Here is a 22,866-nt window from a genome sequence, read left to right on the forward strand (position 1 = left end):
TAATATTTTATAAATAAAACTAGAAATTAGCCTAGCACATACGGGCAGTGAGTTTACCCATTAAAAGAAAATTTAATCACGAAAAATTATTGTTTCCTTTATAATAATACATTTTATAAATGCCGGATTCTTTTCATTTATCTATAATATTATATTTTTCTATATGAAGTCGGCGTACTTTCTATTCATAACATAAGCTCTGAACCGACTTGCCATATTTTGTTTCAATGAGACTCAATCTTCATACTTGTGCTATATATATATATATATATATATATATATATAGATATGGAGTCATATTTCATACATTAACTATTCCTCGACTTTGTATTTGTATTGGTCCCTTGAGTTATAAATATGGAAATGGAAAAGGCGGCTTCATGGTGGAACGAATTGCCATTTGACTTTCAAGTGGAGATATGTGCACGTATGCCGGTGGAATTCGTACATAGTTATCGCATGATTTGCAAGCAATGGAACGACTTTCTTTCTTCAAACTACTTCCTAACCAGGTGGGGTGAGGCATCTCTCAACAACGGCAATCAGACTCGGCTGCTTGTGTGCGATTTCAGTATGAAAACTCCATGTATGGCTTTCTGTTTTTACACAAGGACCTGGATTAACTCCTGTCTTGACCTTTCATTCCTTAAGGACGGGGACTGGCGAGATATCGGTTATTTCAAACAATCTGTGGGAGGACTCATCTTGGTTACGGGAGGAAAATTCGGTTATTTTAATAACTATCGCAGACTCTGCAATCCTTATACACGGACGTTCGTTGAAATTCCAGCCCCACAGGCAAGTCGCTACTCAGATTGCATTGTCGTGGATGAGAAAGATAATGGCACTACATACAAAGTTGCAGCTGTTGGGACCCGCTGGTCGCTGGGAAGACAACAGTTGGTGGAAATTTACGAACCGTCCCAAAAAGGATGGAAAATAGCGGGATACCTTCCAGAGAATGTAAGGTTCCAAACATTCACTAAGCTTTTCTACTGCAACGGAACATTCTACACACACTGTTTGTGGAAAGATGCGGGGCGACAAGTGGGTGGTATCGGGTGTTTCACCATTCCCTTAGAGGAAGGAACCGGTTCTGAAATAACGCCCAACCCCATTCCCATGCATTTTGCACCATTCCCTCGGAAATTTCACAAGGACATTCTACATTGGCGGATGATCACTTGCCTTTCCCGTCTCCTTGTCATCTCTGCTAACAACGTTTCTGTTTCTGTTCGACACGCTGGTGGACAAAGGAAGCGCGAGGTCGTGGCTGTGATTAGTGTGTGGGAATTCAAGTTTAACAGTGAGGAGGGCCACCGGGTGCCTCTGTCCAACTCTCCAGCGTGGGAATGGGTGAAGATTGCACAGATGCCTTCCTCCCTTTGCCGGGAATGGATGGCAAAAATTGGACGAGTGTATTATTCAGGTTGGGATTGCAGAGGAGTTGGACATCACGTTTGTTTCGCACATTCACTCTTTGGGAATACCCAATCCAGATCTAGAGATGTTATTGCTTATAATTTAATTGATGATATCATTGCTTACAATTTGATTGATAACACATGGAGTTGGCTTCCCAGCTGTCCCTTCAGTAAGGCCGCCGAATATGGAGCTATAGACGTTGAACCAAACTTACTTATCAAAGTCCCGTGAAACGCGATTTCACATTGGTTTATCTAAAATAAAATGTCTTTAGATATTTAGAATTTTGACGTTTAAAATATTTCACATTGGTTTTTCTATTAAATATTTTGTTTCAGTTAATTTTAAATATTTTGTTTCAGTTAAACTTACTTATCAAAGTCCCGTGAAACGCGATTTCAGATTGGTTTATCAAAAATAAAATGTCCTTAGATATTTAGAATTTTGAGTTTAAAATATTTCATATTGGTTTTTCTATTAAATATTTTGTTTCAGTTAATTTTAAATATTTTGTTTCAGTTAATTTTAGTTTGATGAGATCTCATTCATATATGAATAGTTCAATTGTGTCCTGACGAGGTCTCTTTCATATATGAATAGCTCAATTGTGTCCCGTAGTATGAGAATATTTTTTTATTAAATTATTAATAGTTTTGACATTTGGTGTATCCTACATAGTTTTTATTTAATGATTATGGTGGTTTACATTAAACACGAACCCTATTAAAATTAAAGTCATTTTTAGTATTGCTGGAGGTATTCTTAAATAGTTATGTTTTCTGAACTAAACTCAAAGTCATTTATAGGCATTTCTCGAAGTATTATTAAATTGTCCATCAATTTTTTGAGTTGTAATTGCCTTGTTTGCACAAAGTATTTCTACCCACACAGAGTAGGATAAAGTAAATAAGCAGAGTTGCACTGCACTGTTCGATTGACAAAGACAAAATTTTAAGTTCACTTTTCTTTGTCTGGTTGACATCTTTAAAGTTAAGTGATATCTCAAGAATAAATGTGATAAATATAAAATTTATCCTAGGATTTTCACTCTTCCCAGACACTTAAAATTACACTATCCTGCAAACTAGGAAAATTTGTTTTTATCATAAACCAAAGGGCAAAGTTCCATTGATGATTTCCTTCAGTTTTCGACTGACCATATTATTTTCCGAAAACTACACACTAGATGACAACCCAAAAATAATGAATATGTATCATGATATTAAAATGGGAATCAGGGGGAGCAGCAAGACCAAGATGATGCATGATTCTTATTCGAGATTGGGATTTCCAATTGGCTCCACGAAAGATTTCATAATCTAACTTAGAAGTAACATATCCTCTTCCAAGGCCTTCTCAAAAGCACAATGATTGGAACCCTTAAAACTTTACTCAGTTTGTGCAAATGGGTCTACCCAAGCGTAAATACAGCTCCCATAAAAGAGAGCTAGAAATCCACCTTTAATTCGGTCCTTAAATGGTCCATAATTTGTACAGGCCACCACAGAGACATATCCATTTTGGCCCACAAGAGTCTCCCTTGAGCCAAGCTTTTTTTATTCTGGAACTTGCGTGATCCTACATTAATACTTTGATTCCTCTCTGCATCGTTGCCTTTCACGAATATCTAGTTCTCCATTTATCCACATGATAGAAGAGGGAATTTAGATTGAAAGATTTATTTTACGTGTTGGTACATGGGGTTGCTTTTTAGAAAGCACCATAATGGAGTCCCACTCAAATTCTTAGAAACACCAAATTCAAAAAAGGTGTGGTGTGACCTTCATGATGGACCAACTGAAGGACACTTTGTGAGTGACACTATGGTGCATCAAGTCATGCCGGACAGTTTTTATTGGCCCACGCTATTCAAGGATTCTCATGCTTATGCCTGAAATTTTCTAGTCTATTAAAAGTATCCTGGTCGAGGGAAGAAGTCAGCCGCTTTGTTGTAGCCTATCGTTGTAGAAGAACCATTTCAACAGTGGGGTTTGGACATTATCGGTGACATATTTCTACATTCATTGAAGCAACATTTTTATATTCTTACTGCCACATATTACTTCACACGGTGGACAGAAGAAGTTCCACTCAAGCAAGTGAATGATTAGGAAGTCATCAACTTCCTTGAAAAAATATCATTACGAGATTTGGCGTTCTGACTTCACTTGTTTTTGACAATGCAATGTATTTTTCATTGTTGAAACTTTATGATTTTGCATTGGAAAATGGTACTATATTAAAACACTCATATAATTATGATTTGAAATCAACAAGTTTGATTATTTGCGCAATTCCATCAACATTAACTAAGGTTGCATTTAAGTGAATGAAAGAGGGAAATTAATTTGCTAATAAGTCTTAAACACCAAACTTTTAGAACTTAAATTAAAAATGAATAACAATGATAAAAGATGCAAACACAACAAACATTGTTGATGGCTCCCGGTCTTCCAAAAAGTGCCTGTCATATGCATTCACTTTTTGTTACTGTAGAAACGAATCCCTCTATCTCACCTTTCCAACGCATGTCTTTGTTCAAAAAAGGCCCCCAAGGATGGCTAAGATATGCTCAAACGAATAATGGCAGGCATACATAAAACTTTCAGAAACTTAGTATTCATTTCCTTAGCCTCTGGCGCACTTGAAAATATTTCATAATGTCTCAGGCAGGTTCCAAGTTCGAACCTCCCGGGTGATACATGGTATGTAGTTTGTGGTTAGGTGGACTAGTGAAATTAAAAGCTTCCACAAAGCGCATCATATGGTATGGCGCATTTTTATATGGTATACAAACCATATATATTTTTAATACAGTTCATAAAACAGGTGCATAGTATCAAATACAAAACATGTGTTTAATGAATTACGGCGGTGGTATCAAAATTCACCTCATGACATGGCATTTACATCGATGGTGATTGGCTTGGTGGTCAACAAGGACTCTGCCTCGTGGCACCTAAACCCCAGTGATCTTGACCTACTCCGTGCCACATAACTACCACTTGCGCATTGTTCTACAACCGTTTTGTCCGACGGTGACTAGACCTGTTCAACCCTGGCGGAACCGTGGCATCACTGCTGAACTGCTCCAACGTGTATGGAGGTGCCTTCTATCTGCAGTGTTGGACTGCCACCTGTGCCAGCGGACTTTGGTTGTATCTATCATGTTACACACTTCGCTTCCATTACACTTTGTAATATATTTGTGATTTGGTATGGTTAACCTTTAGAAACTCCGCCTTTTTACCATGGTGTATGGTTCGATATATGTGCCATTCAACATGTTTTTACACCATAGCTTTATACCATATCACATTTTTGAGCCCACCATTTACTATATATTTGCACCATAGTGCCATATCTATAGTTTTTAATATAAGGTTTGACATTTGAAACTACGCCACCATGGTATTTAGGTTTTTAATATATAGTTTTGACATGTAGTTTTTAACCCATATACCACCATAATTTGTAAACCATATATTTGCGCCCCCTTGGAATATGGTTGTAAACCATAGTTCTAAACCTTAGATTAATGTGCTAGGCATAGGCTTAATACTCACAATGTAGGTAAATTTCCATCATAGTGTTTAGGATTTGGAACCCAAAATCTCACCATGCGCTCAAACTGGACTTTCACTTGATCATTGCCACGTGTCGAGCTGCGGGAATGCCACATGACCAGCAAGGCCCCTTTTGCACTTGTTCACCATAAACTTCAATGGGCAATTTCTCCTTCATCTGAAGGCCAAATGATAAACTGAAGGTATCGCCAAATTTAGCGCAATGATCTCTACAGCTTGGCGTTATTTCTAGGAATAACTAGGACCTTTGAACTTGGAGCAGTTTGAGGATCCTCTTGGATCATTCCTCTCCACTAGAACTTTTGGACAGCAAAAGTTTGGCTTTAAGAAGACATGAGGTGAGGGTACAACTCCCCACCCTTCCGATCTCCATCCACCTTGCCTTGCTTGGATTCATGCCTTTGAGTCCCACCTGAAAATACTCAACATCCCCTCACTTGGAAGTGTGGAACTTCCTATCTAAGATGGTATCTTCCTGCAACTCAGTCATGTATTTAGGTAAAAAATCATCTAAGTTGGAATTTGAACATTTTCCTCTAGATCTATTATCATAGGAGGTTCATACAACTTTAAATTTTCGACATTTACAACTAAATATATGTGCATATATGAAGGAAAATTTAACTAGAATGCATTGTGCCCAATATTTTAAATAATATTAAATGGACCATACCTGATAGGTTTCAAATTTCTTACCTTCACCTTTCATCCTTTCTTTGCTAATGTGTACCCATACTTGATCACCAACCTGAAAGTGATGATCCACCCGATGCTTATCATGGCGCATTTTGTACTTGACTTCACTTTTCTCCAGTTGATCCTGCACTGCTTCAAGAGTCTTCTAGATTCTTTAAATGAACTTGATTTCTTTGTCAGCATCTCCATGTCCGTCCTCCTGAACTTCGTCACCAAACATGAAGTCCATTGGTGATTTCGGCAGGTACCCAAAACATGTCTCAAGAGAAGATCTACATGTAGAAGAATGCAAGGCCCGGTTGTAAGCATGTTGGACATAGTGCAAAGATTCATTCCACAACTTAGGATGTTTGTTACAATAGCCCCTGAGAAGATGTACCATTGTTTTGTTCACCACCTCTCTTTGACTGTTTGTTTGTGGATGAAAAGTTGTGCTCTTTTTCATCTTATTTTCCATGAGTCCCCACAAAGTCGACCAAAACTCTCCCATTAAACAAGAGTCTCGATATGAAATGATGGAAGTAGGAAACCCAAAATGAACCCATACATTTGAAAAGAACATATGTGCAGTCTGTTCAACAGTTACTTTCTTTTTACATGGAACAAGAATACACATTTTTCTAAATCTATCAACCATGACAAACAAATAATCATGCCCTTTTCTAGACATAGGAAGTCCTCCTACAAAATCCATAGATATATTGTCCCATGGTCTAGAAGGAACTAGAAGAGGCATATACAAACCTACTTTCTATTGCTTGGTTTTCTTGTTGAACACATGACACAACCTTTAATGTACTTAGCAATTGTTTCATTCATTTGAGGCACGTGCTTACAAATAACCAACCTGCAATGAATAGAGAAGGTATGGTAATGCACGGGTTTGGCTTATGATGTGTTCGGGAGGCATTTGAGGCACGTGCTTACCTTAAAACTCGAGAAGAATGTGCTTCCTTGATCACATGCGCTCTTTCTCCCTGTGGTATGCACAAATTTCCAAGATGGTATAATAACTTGTCATGAACATGATAATTTACTTCTTCCACCTTGAGACTACTACAACTTTGTTTGAGATTGAAGGTATTGAAGTGGCTAATGATCTGTATGAATCATTGTTTATTTACCCATTAAATAATGTTTCCATTTCTTAACACTTTCTACTAATGCAAACATTTCTTTACCATATGTTGGATAGTTAGTAACTACTTAACAAGAAAAATTGAATGAAAATGAATAGGCTTGCCTTTCTGCAATAAAAATACACCCATTGCATACCCACTAGCATCAGTTTCTATTTCGAATGGCTATTGAAGGTCTGGCAAAGCTAAGATTGTTGCTGTCACAATTTTTGCTTTAAAGTATCAAATGATTTTTGTTTTTTTCCTCCCCATTGGAAAGAAACTTTAGAACTTGTTAAAGCATCAATTGATGATGCAATAAAAGAGAAATGAGAAATTAATTTCCTCCAATACTGAACTAGACCCAAAAAACTTCTAACTTCTGTCCCATTTTGAGGTATTTTCCACTTAATGATTACATCAATTTTAGTTGGATCTATTTTAAGATGACATCCTCCAACTATGTAACCAAGATATACTAAGGAAGTTTTCCCAAATTCACATTTAGAAAGTTTGAGATACAGTTTCTCTCTTTGCAACACATCAAAAACTTGTTTAACATGCTTTACATGTTCTTCCAAACTTGAACTAAAAATAAGAATATCATCTAGATAGACTATGACAAAATTATCAAGAAAAGGATGAAACACATCATTGATCACTCTCGTTAAAGTTGTTGGAGTCTTGCATAAACCAAATGGCATAACCAACCATTCATAAAGCCCATGTCTAGTCTTACATGCAGTTTTCCAAGCATCAGCAATGCACATATGATGATAGCCATTTCTTAAATCCAATTTCATGATTGATATATGATACACGCGAATATTAAGAAGAGCTGCAACAAATAGTAATTGAATCTCATGTTGTATTTCTCATTTTGGAAGGAGACTTTTTGGTTCTTTAAACAATTATTTGTAAGAATCTACTATTTCAGCCATTTTGTCCTTGTACTGAGAATCACACCCTTTAAAAGCATCATACTTGCCTTTAGGTTGTTTTTTAACAATCATGAGAAAATACCTTTTACTTGAATGTATTAACCTTTTCAAATAATTGGCATTGATTAAATCCAAGTTTGTCTTACTTCTATGTGCCCTGACAATGTATTCAAATCCTTCTTTAAAGATATGATACTTATTCTCCCTTCTATGAAAAATGGCATGTCTATCATAAAGATATGGACTACCCAACACAACTCCACATATATCTGGAGGAATCACATCTAGCTTAGCTTCATCAACAAAATTAGTTGTAATTGCAAACTTTAATCGGCATTGTTTTGTGACATGCATCTGAGTGTTTTCTTTCAACCATCCTAAAGGATGAGGTTTTGGATGATTTTTAGTTTCCAATTCCAATTTCCTTACTAGTTCCTTAGATATTAAGTTTTCTTATGATCCCTTTTTAAATAATGTGTCTGTCTTAGTGTGCTTGGAAATAATCCTTAGGTGAAAAAGTTCAACCCTCTTCTTTCATCAATCACATTATTAGTCTTTGAAGATGATGCAGAGTAAGTAGAACTAGAACTAGCTTCATAAAGTATACATGTTAGACACATTGTGGTAATATTTTGTTCGTCATTGGAGCCATTGGAGTTAGATCCCAAATCTTGTTGGACTACAACATTAGCCTTCATTTCACCCTTCTCTTTAAGGAACTTCTTGGGCTTAAGTTCTAGATGAAGCTTCCAACACTTTGACACATCATGTCTAGCCCTCTAAAAATGAGTACATGTAGCTATTTCTCCTTATTTCTTAGTTTTCGTTGATTTCTTTCCTTTAAACTTATCCTTTTCCTTTTCCTTCTTGGAGTCTTTGTGTTCTAATTGCTTGAATGGTTTCCACTGAAAAGGTTTACCACCTGATTCAATATTAATGGCTTGCACACATACTTCATCAAAGTCAGTTGGATTAAACATAAGCAATGTATGTTGCAAATAAGAATTCCAACTTCCAATATACTTTAACAAAATTTCCCATGTGTTTAATGGAAAATCAAGTGCTAATGCCTTTTCCTGAATTCTTGTGTAAACGCTTGCACACTCTGTCCTTTACCTTGCCTCAAATGCTACCAATCTATTACATCCTATTGCACATATCCTAAAGGATAGAGCTGATTTCTAAGAGATTTATTAAACTTATACCATGAAGATATAATTTTACCTTTATGCCTCAAATCTAATTGAGTTTTACTTTCCCACCAAATCAAAGTTGTTCCCCCCATTCTAAGTGTGGCTAACTGAATTTTCGTAGAATCATCAACACTATTTTGAATTCTACAATACACTTCAAGTTGTTTAATCCAATTATCTAACTTTTCAGGATTCATTTCACCATCGTATATGGGCAGTTCAAATTTAACATCAAGATTTAGGAAAGGAGATTTCTTATGTTTCTTCTTTGATTCGGAATCTAAACCTAAACTTGAATGATCATAAGATGAAGAAGAAGAAGATGAAGATAAAGGAGAAGGAGGTTCAATACCATGAGCTTTTTCCTTGCCCTTTTTCTCTTTCATTCCTTTAGACGACGAAGTTGCTTCTATAATCTTCTTGTCTTCATAAAGTTCTGCAATCATCCTTTGCATATTAAGGAACACCTACTGAGATTCCTCCTCACTCTTTATCTCAGGAGCTTCTCCTTCATTTGAACCTGCCATATTTTGTGAGACTTTCTTATTTCCAATCTTTGGATTTAACTCTTCAAGCTTCCCTTCCCCACATTGCGACCTAGATCTAGTCAACATTCACATTGGCAAATATCCGGCTTAAACATGATCAACCTCGCTTTGATACCAAAATATGATTTGAAATCGACATGATTGATTATTTGCGCAATTCCACCAACATTAACTAAGGTTGTATTGAAGTGCATGAAAGAGGGAAATTAATTTGTTAATAATCCTTAAACATCAAGCTTTGAGAACTGAAATTAAGAATGAACATAAGCAATAAAAGACACAAACACAACAAACATTGTTGACGGAGTTTGTCCCTCTTGGACTACGTCTCTGGGTCCACTTCCAATGGGCGTTTGTTATATTAGGAATGCTCCAAAAAGTTTATTTACATGGAATTTCACCAATTGAACTATGCACACAGGGACTATTGGTTACTGTTAAAAAGAAACTCTCTATCGCAGCTTTCCAATGCATGTCTTCATTCTAAGAAAGGCCCAAGGATGGCCAAGATATGCTTAAACGAATAATTAGAGGCATACATAAAACTTTGTTTTGAAACTCACTATTCATCCCCTTAGCCTCTCACGCACTGGAAAACATTTTATAATGCCTTGGGCAGGTTTCAGGGTCAAACCTCCCAGGTTATACATGGTGTGTAGTTTATGGTTAGGTGGACTACCTATTACATGGGGAAATTAAAAATTCCACAAAGCACATCATATGGTATGGTGCATTTTTATATGGTCTACAAACCATATATTTTTTTAATACAATTCATAAAACGAGCACATAGTATTAAATAAAAAACATATGGTTAATGAATTATGGGGGTGGTATCAAATGTTCTTCTCGTGGCACGCTTGCAAAAAATATATTTCATTTGGTGAATAGTGATAACCCTACGGTCAACCCAAATATTCAACCTTGTGACATGACATTTTCATCTTTGGTGAATGACTTGGTGGTCAAAAAGGACTTTGCCTCATGGCACCTAACCCCTGGTAGTCTCGACCTACTCCGTGCCACATAACCACCACCTACATGTTGTTCTACAACCATTTTCTCTGATGGTGACTAGACCTATTCAATAGTGGTAGAACTCGTGGCATGACCACTGAACTGCTCCACTATGTATGGAGGTGCCATCCATCTATAGTGTTGGACTACCACTTGTGCCACCTATTCCATCATACTTGGTTGTATCCACCATGTAACACACTTCGCTTCCATTACACAGTGCAAGAGGTAGAGATGGGTATCAAGAAGTTGGGTGTTGGAAAGGAAAAAGACTTAGTTGAACTCCAAGAAGAACATCTAAAGTGGAACTCAAAGATCCTTGCACCTCACATTACAAAAATTTTCAACAACATCATACAACAAGGGATCCCCATAGATTGTGTTATCACTGAAAATTCTGTTGCCAAAATTTTTTAGCCTAGCTTAAAGGACAAGGCGTTTTCGCAGCGCATGAATCCTTTTTAGCAGTTTCGCAGCGCAACTTCTTTTAGGAGATTTCGTAGCGCATGATTCATATCTTGCACTGGTAGCGCTACGAAATTGGGGATTCGCTGATCATGGACATCTCCAGCATGACTGAGCAGGTTGGAATAGCTGGAGGAACAGGTCTAGTGTCCTTAATGCCATTTTTCGATAGGAACCGCCATTTCAGGTTGTTTGTATGGCGCCAACATAAGTGATAATACAAATGGCGCTGGAGGATATAGGGTTGCCCATCTGGTTGACCTATATGCATCCACATAGTCGGTATCTTGATGGATTGGATCCTCAAGGAAATGGAAACGGTGCTAATTTTAGTGCGCAGAATGATTGGTAGGGAGCGTAGTGGCATGTTTTGATTGACAATTTCTTCGGTCTTCTGGAGAATGCAAGCCCAGCCTTGTGGCAGAGTCTAAGGATGTTTTTAATCAGAAGGCAAGGAACATATGCAACGAGAACACTACCTAATTTGAATCACAATACCGCATCAGAGTAATTTGGGTATATCAGCCATCTCAGATAATAGCCTGGTGACTGAGCATGTTGTTCCACCAAATCAAGGTGATGATAAGATTTTGCATCTCCCGAAATTTCCTTACAATGAGAAAGATGGAATTTTGTGTCCAGAAGATTCTTATTTTCGAGCTATTAATACTTCTGGTCTTTCCGACTGTGGTATTGGTGCTAATTGCAATACCCCTCAAGGTGTTCAATTTGAGAGCACGAAAGAATTATCTGGGTCATTCATCATAATTGTCGACTCTGAAGATGAATGCTTTGAAGAGAGTTCTCTTCATGGCTTGTATGGAAAAAATAACCTATCTGGAAGCAGTGTTAATATCATAATGCAGGAAGATTGGCTAGTCGTTGTTCGCCTCACGTGGTTTCTCTGTCATCTTTGAGATGCCGTTCAGATCAGCCTGGTGTTTCTTCTACATCATTCACTCGCCTAGGTAAAAGGAGAGGCAGAGTAATTGCAATGGCTACTGGGGAGACCTCTATTGATCCAGTGAAGCCATTGAAGGATGCCCTCAAACCTGTTCAAGAGGCTTGGGAAAAGACTGATGACAAACTCACCGTTGGTAGACTGGGCTTTGCAGCTGTGATAGTGCTTTGGGCCTCAACTGGACTTATCGCAGCAATTGACAAGCTTCCTCTTATTCCTAGTGCATTTGAATTTGTTGGAATTCTGTTTTCTGGGTGGTTCATATACCAAAATTTGCTCTTCAAACCGGATAGGGAATAGTTATGGACAAAAATTCAAAATGCCATATCAGAAATTACAGGCCAGTGAGTCTGGTTTTTTCACCCATGCATTAACAAGCATGCTGAAGAATATGCAGATTTATAGAAGCTGGAGATTAAGTGTTCCTTGTATTGGAGTGAAATGGCAGTTATACCCAAAGTTCGACCTCTATCTTGACACCACGCGTTGAATCACTATAACAATTGCAACTGCAACAGATATATATGTTGAAGAAATTATCTTGAGAGCAACATCTAGTGTATTAATGTGTGTGTTTTAGATGTTTCAATTGGAGTTGCGCATTCTCAATGATTAAATGTGTGCAACAGATTTTGAGGAAGATTTCTTCTTGAAGGTTACTGCAAGAATAAATCTTGGTTCCAGAAGTAAGGATCCCCTACGATATCCAGATCACCCTTATGATCGTATCTAGAACTCAGATGCAATTGAGCCAAACTATCTAGAACTCAGATGCAATTGAGCAATTGAGTTCTGGGATGGGTGACCTCCTGGGAAGTCCTGGTTACCGGGTGCAAGCCCCGGAAGTGATGATTGATGCTATGTGATTCGTTCTCCACATTTCACTAGTTTCAATCCCACTTCTTCACCCCTGTGAGCATCACCCGATGCAATGAGTGCTAAGTGAACTATTCAAAAATCATGAGAAATTAGTCAGTTACGACTACCTCTCATGGAAATGGTCATACGTTTGAATGACTTACTTAACGTAGTTGAATCCCAAAAATGATATCTAATATAATGCACTGCGTAAATCCCCCATACTTAAATTCAAAAAGAGTCAAGGGATCTCTACTTGAATGGTTCATGAGGCACAATACTTGCTAAGGTTTTGCAAATGGGGTAGCAAGCTAAGTGGGCTTGATTGTGGGAAAAACTCCACAGTTAAGCGCGCTTGAGCCAGAGGAGTTCTGGGATGGGTGACCTCCTGGGAAGTCCTGGTTACTGGGTGCAAGCCCCGGAAGTGATGATTGATGCTATGTGATTCGTTCTCCACATTTCACTAGTTTCAATCCCACTTCTTCACCCCTGTGAGCATCACCCGATGCAATGAGTGCTAAGTGAACTATTCAAAAATCATGAGAAATTAGTCAGTTACGACTACCTCTCATGGAAATGGTCACACGTTTGAATGACTTACTTAACGCAGTTGAATCCCAAAAATGATATCTAATATAATGCACTGCGTAAATCCCCCATACTTAAATCCAAACTATCTTGTTGGTGTGGCCCCCTGGAACAAAGGCAGTCAGCGCAACAAGGGACATCTTTACAAACACACATGAGCAACCACCGAACAAAGTGATGCAAACTGCAGTTGGTACTCTTGGTGGTCTTACTTATCGGCTAAATCTTGAAGATTTCTCAGCTAATGCTCGGATGAAAATGTCCATTTAAGCCAAAGGAATATGGTTAGAGTATCTTTGACTACAGAGGATAAACAAAGGTTTTTTTTTTTGCTGCTTTGGATTGAGTATGGTCTCGGGGAGAATGCAGAATTGCTGGTTGCTTCATGCTAACAATTTTTCTCAGGGATCCTCCAAGGTCTTTACACCATCCACAGGGAGTACTGTGCGAAAGTTGATGGGAATAAATATGAAAGTTGCTGAAAAGTTTTCCTGTTGTGATGATCGAGTCATACTTGTTGGTGATACTGCTCATAGCTTTCCTCCAGCAGAAGGTGTGGATTTAAACGCAGAACAAGCCAGTTTGCATTTTGAGCAGTAAGATCTCAGGAGAAAGTGAAATGGTTTAAAACAGTTTCGCAGTTTCGCAGCGCGCTACGAAAACTGCGAAACTGCTGTAGATGTGTTTTTGAAACGCATATAACAGTTTGATGGCAGAATCAAAATTTTGTGAAGAGAACACCTCAGTGACTTGAAAGAGATCGAAGGAAGCTGCTACAGCCAATCAACATATGCCAGGTGTACCTTTAACAAAAGGGGAAATCTTTTAACTTAAGTTTGGAGTTTTCGGTCATAAAGCCACTTTATTTTTGGTGATTAGGGTTTTGGAGGGAGCTACATATGAAAAGTTTCGGTTGGCACACTTGTCCATCAGAGAAGCTCCCAGCATGTCAATAAGCATATCAGTAGCATGGTAATACCCTATATTCTTGGGTTATTAAAGGTTTAAGGTGTCAACTGCTGCATATTCGGTGATGGGGAACCAGAACCGAAAATTTAGGGTTACTCTCAGCCAAAACAGAACAGATCAAAGCTTTCGGTGCTCAACGCCAGCATGGGACATTAATTGCCCATCTCATGCCCCCTTATGCCATCTCAGCTGAACGAAGAGGAGGACAGCTGTCAAGGATCCAAGAAGAATCAAGCATACGAGGAGAATGGAATTAGTGTTTTAGTTTGATTAGGATTTTGTGTAATTACAGTTCAGCACTTTGTAATTAATGAATTAGTTAAATAGCATGTAGGAGTAGTTAATAGGGCCTTCGAGCCCATTCTAGAGAGAGAAGAATAGATTCCTATAAAGGGATCAGATTAGGATGTAATAGGGGTTGGAGATTTTATAAAAAAACAGAGTTTTTATCAGCTTGTGTAAGAAGACTTTGACAGTAATACAAGAGTTACTTTTTCTTCCCAAGATTCATTATATGTTTATGGCTCAGAACATGTGTGGTTTTGTCATTATCTTTTATGTATTTTACAGCTCACTAAATATGCAATCACTCTGAATTCACCTAGTGCTCAGACTTCCTGTGCTTATTTATGAGTTGAGTTTTTTGGAGAAATGTTTTGAGTGTTAAACGTTATATGCCTTGGCTTCTATGATTAAGTGATCAATAGTTTACTGCAGAAGTGAATGACTCCATGAGCCCAATGGAAGAAGTGTTGTTTTGTGTTTCCAACCAGCTTTATTTTCATAAAAGTGTGAAGAGTTAGCCATCTGTTGTTGTGATTGATTCTTATCAAAAGTCTGTGAGAGAGCCCTCTCTGACTAAGGAGGCTAATCCTTAGTCTAAAGTCTGGTTGAAAGAGTTACATAAAATCTTGCTTGGTTGCAGCCCTTAGTACTGATTTTGTGATAACAGATTGGACAAGTAATCTAGCAATACCTCTTTTCAAAAGCAGTGACGTCAATAATCCCTCCAATTATAGGACCATCATGATAAACTGTTTGTTTGCAAAGCTATTTGGAAGCATTCTAGAAAATAAAATTAGAAAGTGGGTAGAAGAAAGAGATAAGTGTGCTAAAGGAAAAGCCTGTTTTAGACCTAAACATTCCACAGTTGATCATTGTATAACTTTAAGGCACACCATTGAAAAAGTTTGGGAGAAAAAGGAAGAAGTCTTTTGTTGCTTTGTTGATTTCAAAAAAGCGTTTGACTCGATTCCTAGGGATAAGATTTGGCACAGAATGGAGGAACTTGGGTTTACTAAACATTTTAGAGCAGTTGTGCATATGATCTATGAAGAGGTGAAAGTCAAAATTAGAACTTCACCAGGCATTTCTAAAAATTTTAGAAGAAATATCGGGGTCAAGCAAGGTTTCCCACTATCTCCTACCCTTTTTGGTTTATATATCGACAAGCTTGAGGAGTGGTTAAATTCACAAGGGGGTGATGGTATCTATTTGGGAAAGTTTGTTATAAGGATTCTTTTGTATGCATATGACCTTATTCTGATTGTTAAATCGGCTCTTGGTTTGCAAGAGAACTTACTATCTCTTGAGAATTTTTATAGAAGTGTGGGGATGAAATTCAACATCAGCAAAACGAAAGTAGTGGTTTTCTCTAAGAAAAGAATACATAACTAGCATAAGTTCTACTTTGAAGGAAACATTCTGGAAGAAGTTGTAGATTACAAATACCTCATAATTGACTTCAAGAAAAATCTAATCTAGTATTATTATAGAAAGAAAAGAACTTTGGGGGGTTGGAAAGCATTTATGCTTTTGAAAATAGGTGTAGAGAGGCAGAGTTATGGGTCTGGAACACCACTCAAACTCTTTTTGGGCTTCTAGTGATTCCCGTGATTCTCTATGGTTGTGAACTATGGGCCAGCAGTACATCCAACATGCAGTGGAGACAAATTGAGAAAATTCAGAAGCGTTTGATTACAAACATATTCAAGATTAAAAGTGCAATTCCTTATGACATCTTGTTGAGTGAAAAGGGGTTGCTCCTATTGAAGTAATTTCTATGGTATGAGTCATAAGGTATTTAAAAAAAATTGAGAAAATGGAAGAGGGTAGATGACCTAAGTTTGTCTTTAATGATAGATTGTGCAAAAGAAAAAAAAATGGATGCAGAAAAATAACAAATAGTTTAGTAAATGGGGTATTTTCTTGAACGTGTGTCCTGTAAACAACAAAGAGATAAAATATTTTGTAATGGATAAGTTCCACAAGCCTACTTGGGATAACGAGCTAGGAAGAAAGAAAAAGTACAATGTTGAAGTGTTTAATCCCACTCATAGTCATCAACCAAAGGTATACATAGATGCCAATATCTCTTGGAGAACCAAAATTATTATTCCTCAGTTAAGGACACAGATGCCAATATCTCTTGGAGAACCAAAATTATTATTCCTCAGTTAAGGACTAATTCTCATCAACTTCATTGTGAAAGAGGGCGTTGGAAAAGACCAAAAGAAGGGTGGGAGGAAAGAGTATGCATTTTTTGTTCTCCCGGAAAAGTGGAAACAAAAAAACATTTCATTTTAGAATGTGAGGCCTTCAAAGACAAAAGGGAAAGTTATGTGGATATGATGGCAGCTAGCTCTTGGGATAATCTATTTAGTGAGGGGTTTCTCAAGAAGCTAGGAGCATTTATTTTGAAGCTTCACAGAAAAGGGTTGAATACATCAATCAGATGAAGAAGTAATATGTCCCATAGGCTATCTTTAGCCTCGTGGACGTTAAAATTGTTTCTTCTTCTTCTTATTATTATTCTTTGTGATTTGGTATGGTTAACCTTTTGAAAGCCCAACCTTTTTACCATCATTTATGGTTTGATATATGCGTCATTCAACATGTTTTTGCACCATAGGTTTATACCATATCACATTTTTGCGCCCACCATTTACTATATATTTGCACCATAGTGACATATATATATATATATATATATATATATATATATATATATATATATATATATATATATATATATATATATATATATCTATATATATATATATATATATATATTAAATATAAGGTTTGACATTTGAAACTACGCCACCATGGTATTTAGGTTTTTAATATATAGTTTTGGCATGTAGTTTTTAACCCACCTACCACCATAGTTTGTAAACCATATATTTGCGCCCCCTTGGAATATGGTTCTAAACCATAGTTATGAACCTTAGATTAATGTGCTAGGCATAGGCTTAATACTCACCATGTAGATAAATGTCCATCATAGTGTTTAGGTTTTAGAACCCAAAATCTCACCATCTGCTTAAACTCGACTTTGACTTGACCATTATCAAGTGTCGAGCTACAAGAATGCCACATGGCTAGCAAGGCCCCTTTTTCACCTATTCACCATAACCTTCAACGAGAAATTTCTCCTTCATCTGGAGGCTAAATGAGAAACTAAACGTACTGCTAGATTCAACACAATGAGCTCTATATCTTGGCACTATTTCTAGGAACAACTGAGACCTTTGAACTTGGAGCAGTTTGAGGATCCTCGTGGATCAAATTATGATCCACAGGAAAATGGTCTAGTTGATTCAACCAATAGAAACCTCATTCGCATAATCAAAAAGACTGTTTTCTTTGAACAAAGGATTTGGCACTCTTCTCTGATGAACACCCTATGGGTTGACAGTGTCACACCTAAGCCTTCTTTGAATATGTCTCCTTAATTCCTGGTGTACAAAAAAGAAGTTGTCCTATCCCCAAACATATATTTTCCTTCCCTTCAACTTTCGCAAGAATTGCAGGGTAAGCCTAGCCTATTGGTTTAGAGTAGGATAAACACCCATCTCAAAATAAAGGAAGAAACAAGGAAAGCTAAAGAAATTTTTTTATCTCCATTAGAGTCATATCAAGAGATGGTTTGACAAGAAGTATTCAGGGAAAAATGAATTTAGTGTGGGTGACCTAGCCTTGAAGTGGGATAAAGCCCACAAAGGCAAAGATAAACATACTAAGTCCCAATCTCTATGAATCGGACCATATATCGTGCACAAGAACCTTTTCCATCACACATATCGTCTCCAATATTTGTATGGGAAGACTAACTCTCTTCCTATTAATGGCTAAGATTTAAAACGATACTTTCAATAATGGTCTATGGTTATGCCCTACTCTATGTACATAGTATGTTCTTATGTTTTCTCTTTCATTTATTATTGTGTTTATATTTCTTTTTGTCATGTAAATAAGTGTGGTGTGTAAACATGTTTTCTGGCTTCAATGCATGTGGCTGAATTAAAAAGAGTCTATGAAATGACAACATTTGGTTAAACATTGACCCTTCTTCCTCATCTTGGTTACATATTTTGGTCAATGATGTTCTGATGGAAAATGTGATTCTTGCATAGGGAGATCCTTGTGTCGAACCATGATACATATGTCTATTCTGGAAACCTAATTTCTATATTCAGTTCATTATGTCTCGATGTTTCCCATAGTTATTCAATCAAGTAGAGAATGACAAGGGGGGAATTTAAACAAGAAAACCAAAATCAGAGGTCATATATATGATTCTCTAAAGGAACAACCTCTTCTTCCCTCAATAGGTTGGGATCCCTATTCCACTCGTGAAATGAATAAGTTCCTATGCACATTCCTATATAAAATACATAAATAAAGGGTGAAAGAAGATAAAGGCTTCCTACACAAGGAGGTGAATCAAGCAACTCAATTGGGGTACTTTCTAGGCTTGCTGGTAGTGACTCTAAGCAATAGAGAAATGCTTGTGTTCTTGTAGTGACTCCACCAGATTAGTGTACTGGCTTTCCGGTAACAAAGCAAGACCGGAGATAAAAACTATACTCTGAAAAACTAAAGATCGCGAACTATATTAGGCTCTTCTGATTCGAAACATTGAGATATGGTTGGCCTTATGTTTGTGTTCAACTGATAAAAGATATGAGGGGGACTAAGGTTACGCATGGGATAAGTGGGGAAATTGAGGTAATATGAAAAATGAATCAATACTCCCTAAAGAACTGTATCCTACACAAAATAATTAACCAAGGAAGAGAAGATGGAATTCTACTAGTGTGTCGCCAAGTGTTTTCGCTGTTACAACACCCTCCAAAACATTGGCCTACATCTAAATTTCGGAGCCCACTTCGTATTTACATGTTGCTATCACAAAAATTGATTGTCATGGCACATGTTTTCTCTAAGTATTCTCGTTCCTTTTGAAGAAAATCAAAGTGACTTTTTTTAGCTTAGGCAAGTGTTGCACTGCATTTCACTATGCTTTTGTTTTCTTTCAAGGGGTGATCTTCATGTTAATGGGTTTTTGTTACCATGTAAACATGTATCTCACTCATTCTCAAAGTTTTAAGCAATGTCGCACAAGTGTCATGCCCTATCATTGTAAAGTGTATCTTTGGTGTCACAGTTTGGGTAAGTCATTGCAAAGTTTTTGCATCGAGGAAAAGTATGTTTTTCATGTGTTTGGAGTGTTCCATATTGTGTCATCAAGTAATATAAGTGTGTGATCATGTTCAAGTCTTTCTTTTATTCAACTCCATCTCATTTATCCAACACTTCAGCCACTCCCTGACCGGGCCACTTAGCCTCATTCAGCCATCCTGAACTGTACACTTTGCAGTCTCAGTCCTCAATCAACAACCTTGCCTCTTGACACTATGTAATGCACAGTCTCTTCCTCCTAGAATTGTGCCTATGTAATCTTTGTGCTTAAGCCCAACCCCTGAGCTCCAGAACTTCACAGTTATCTTCTCCAGCCAGTCCTTAACTACATAATTGTGTAATCAGCTAGCCACCTTCTCCTTCCATAACTGTGCAGTGGGAAAATGCAATGCTCAAACCCTCAGCCTGCCTCCTTAAGTCCCTCAATTGTGTAGTTGACCTAATCATACTAGCCTAAACTGCCATTGTGCATCCTCAAGGCTCAGTCCTTCACCCTGGATTTTGAGCTACGCAACTACACAATCCCTAAGCATGATCCTCGACCATTCACCCCATTTCAACTCAGTTAATGGATTGTTATGCATTATGTTAGACTAGGGGTTTTTCAAATTGATATCTTATTGTCATGAGTGGATTTTAGTTGTAGATGTTCAATCATGCGATGACAGGGTGATGATGAAGGGGATGAAGAAGGAGACTGATGAGCCCCCAAATTTGGTAACCTATTGGGCTCATTTTGCCTAATTATCCTTGTTCAATCCTCCATTATTCATAGATTATGCATGTTTTCCTAGTATGTTTATGTTAGGGTGGTCACTCTACCTAGGAGGCTAATACGTGGTTATTTCAGGATTTTTGGACAAATTTTTGAGAAAAACCAAGCAATCATGGGTCAGCTGACAGCCAAGCTTGAGGTGAGGATTCGTAGGGAGGTTTTCTCTTGCATTAATGTAGAAATTTCTGTTTTCCCACCCCGGTTTTCAGTTTCTCCTTATTTCTCCCATGTAGTTAAATGCCCATTCCCATAACCATACATTTAACAGACTAAAAAAAAAATTATTGCTAAAAACACAAATTCTGGAAATTTTTCAGAATGCTGGAAATTGCAGAATTAAAAATCAACAATAAAAAACAGCCATTAAAACACATTAAAACACTGATATTTTTGGTCAACTTGACCCTGGAAAAACCCCCTCAACTCTTGGGGAAAACCTGTTTGAGAGCTCTTCTTTATTTCTGAAAATTGCCTTTTTACAGTGAGAATTATTCAGCAAAAATCAGCAAGCAAATTTACAACTTATCTCCTTTCCCGTGCCTCACAGCAATCTGGAAATTACAGCAAACATGAAAGCAATAAATGCTGTACGACCTCCGTTTTGTGTGCAGAAAAATCAGCAAACTGCTCCTCGATTTTTGTGCAAAAATCTGCCTTTCACTATGTGTTGAATCAGCGGTACAAATCTGCTCAACTGTTGCCTTGGAATGTGTGCCAAGCTGCTGTCTCCTTCTCCTCCCTGCTCAGAAATCTCTCTTGCTCTCTTGCTCTCCTTCTCCCAATCTGCTCATGAAAGAATGAATGACCTTTTCCTCCTTTTCCTCCTTTAATATAACTCCAAGTGACTTTTGGGTGATCTCTAAATCCAATGGCTGAAATAGATTTAGATCAATGGCTGAGATTAAATGCTCATTTAAATCTCACTTTCTATTTTTTAATTCACCCCACTTTAATAAAGACTCACTTAGTCATTTATTTCCAAAGTCACTTTTCCTTTCTAATTTTTCATTTACTTTATAAAAGTTACTTAAAATTAGACTTAGTAACTTTATCACTTAAAGTCACTTTTAAATTAGATTTAACTTTATAAAATTATAAAGTCACTTTAGGAGAAAAATTAAATTCTTTTGGACACTTTTCCCTAGGCCAAAGATCAAAGCCTAAGGGAACCACCTATCCTCCGGTACCAAATTTCAACAATTAAATGGCCTTCCTCGAAATCTCCACCCTCAACATCGAGCTCCACAGGCCACCAAACTGAGTTTTAAAGGCAGCCAAGAAGATTTTGGAGGAGTGACTGTTCACTAGCAGTTGGGACAGCCGAGTCCCTTGAATCTAGGAGGACTGCTAGCCCCCTCGTATTGTACAAATAGGAAGGCCTTAGCCTTCGTACTTTACTTTTGGAACCATTGTTATTTTTGCACTATAGTGCTGTCATTTTGCTCGGCCTGTTTTATTGTAGCTACTGCTGTACAACTTTCTTATGATGGTTATTTTTTGAATAATGATAAGCAGCTTTACTTGGTATCAGATCTTAGTCTTTTATAGGAGCCTGCAGCTCTTGGGGTTGGGCCCAACCCGAGTGTTAAGGCCTCCTCTATGTATTGCTAGTTGTTCTTTATGCATTTGCAAAAACATTTCTGTTAAATAGGTTAAAGTTTGCTGATTAAATAGGTCACTGTAAATGGTTAGATAGACTTTTGAATGCTCAGATTTTGTTGAACTGTTAAGAGGAAAAAGCTTCAAGAAAAGGGCCATCAAACATCTCTGGTTTCACCTCTCCTTCAGTAGGATCTGGAGCTGGGATCAGGATAACTTTGCTACCCACAAAAACACTAATCTTGTCATGCCATGCAATCACTAGTGTTTTATTTTCATGTGTATAAGTTGGTTGCAATATCAGACTTTCATTTGCTTAGTTGCATGAGTCAAAATACATGGTTTCATTGCAGGTCACACTTCTGTCCATTCTCTTTATTGGCAGCTAGCAGATTTAGGTCATCATAATTAGGATTTTGAATTTACAGGTCTTCATTGGATCAGTTGGAAAAAGAACCTTGTAGAGTACCTGTACCACTCCTTCATCTATTCATTCACCATCAGAACCATCCATTCCACCCTTTGCTTAGAATCCTTGCCTCCTATTTGCCATTCGCTCTCATAACCCTAGTTTTGTGTGTAACATTGCTTTAGTCTTATTTGAGCCAAATACCGCCATCCACACCTATCCACAACTCC

The 22,866-nt window shown here is 37.5% G+C and overlaps 1 protein-coding gene across 1 annotated transcript; it reads left to right on the top strand.

The window, feature by feature from the left end:
• The first annotated feature begins 357 nt into the window (after window positions 1-357).
• LOC149211454 (F-box/kelch-repeat protein At5g15710-like) lies at window positions 358-1,656 on the top strand. Its single transcript, XM_089388395.1, has one exon. It carries the CDS (start codon window positions 358-360, stop codon window positions 1,654-1,656), a length of 1,299 nt encoding a protein of 432 aa, XP_089244521.1.
• The last annotated feature ends 21,210 nt before the right edge of the window (window positions 1,657-22,866 follow it).

The sequence above is a fragment of the Pinus tabuliformis genome, chromosome 1_1, assembly GCF_031772625.1.
Source record: "Pinus tabuliformis cultivar Carrire ecotype Pingquan chromosome 1_1, CPIR1, whole genome shotgun sequence".
NCBI lineage: Eukaryota > Viridiplantae > Streptophyta > Pinopsida > Pinales > Pinaceae > Pinus > Pinus tabuliformis.

Bases quoted from the DNA above. Each gene is read 5' to 3' on its own strand.
- LOC149211454 (XM_089388395.1), top strand. From the start codon at position 358: ATGGAAATGGAAAAGGCGGCTTCATGGTGGAACGAATTGCCATTTGAC.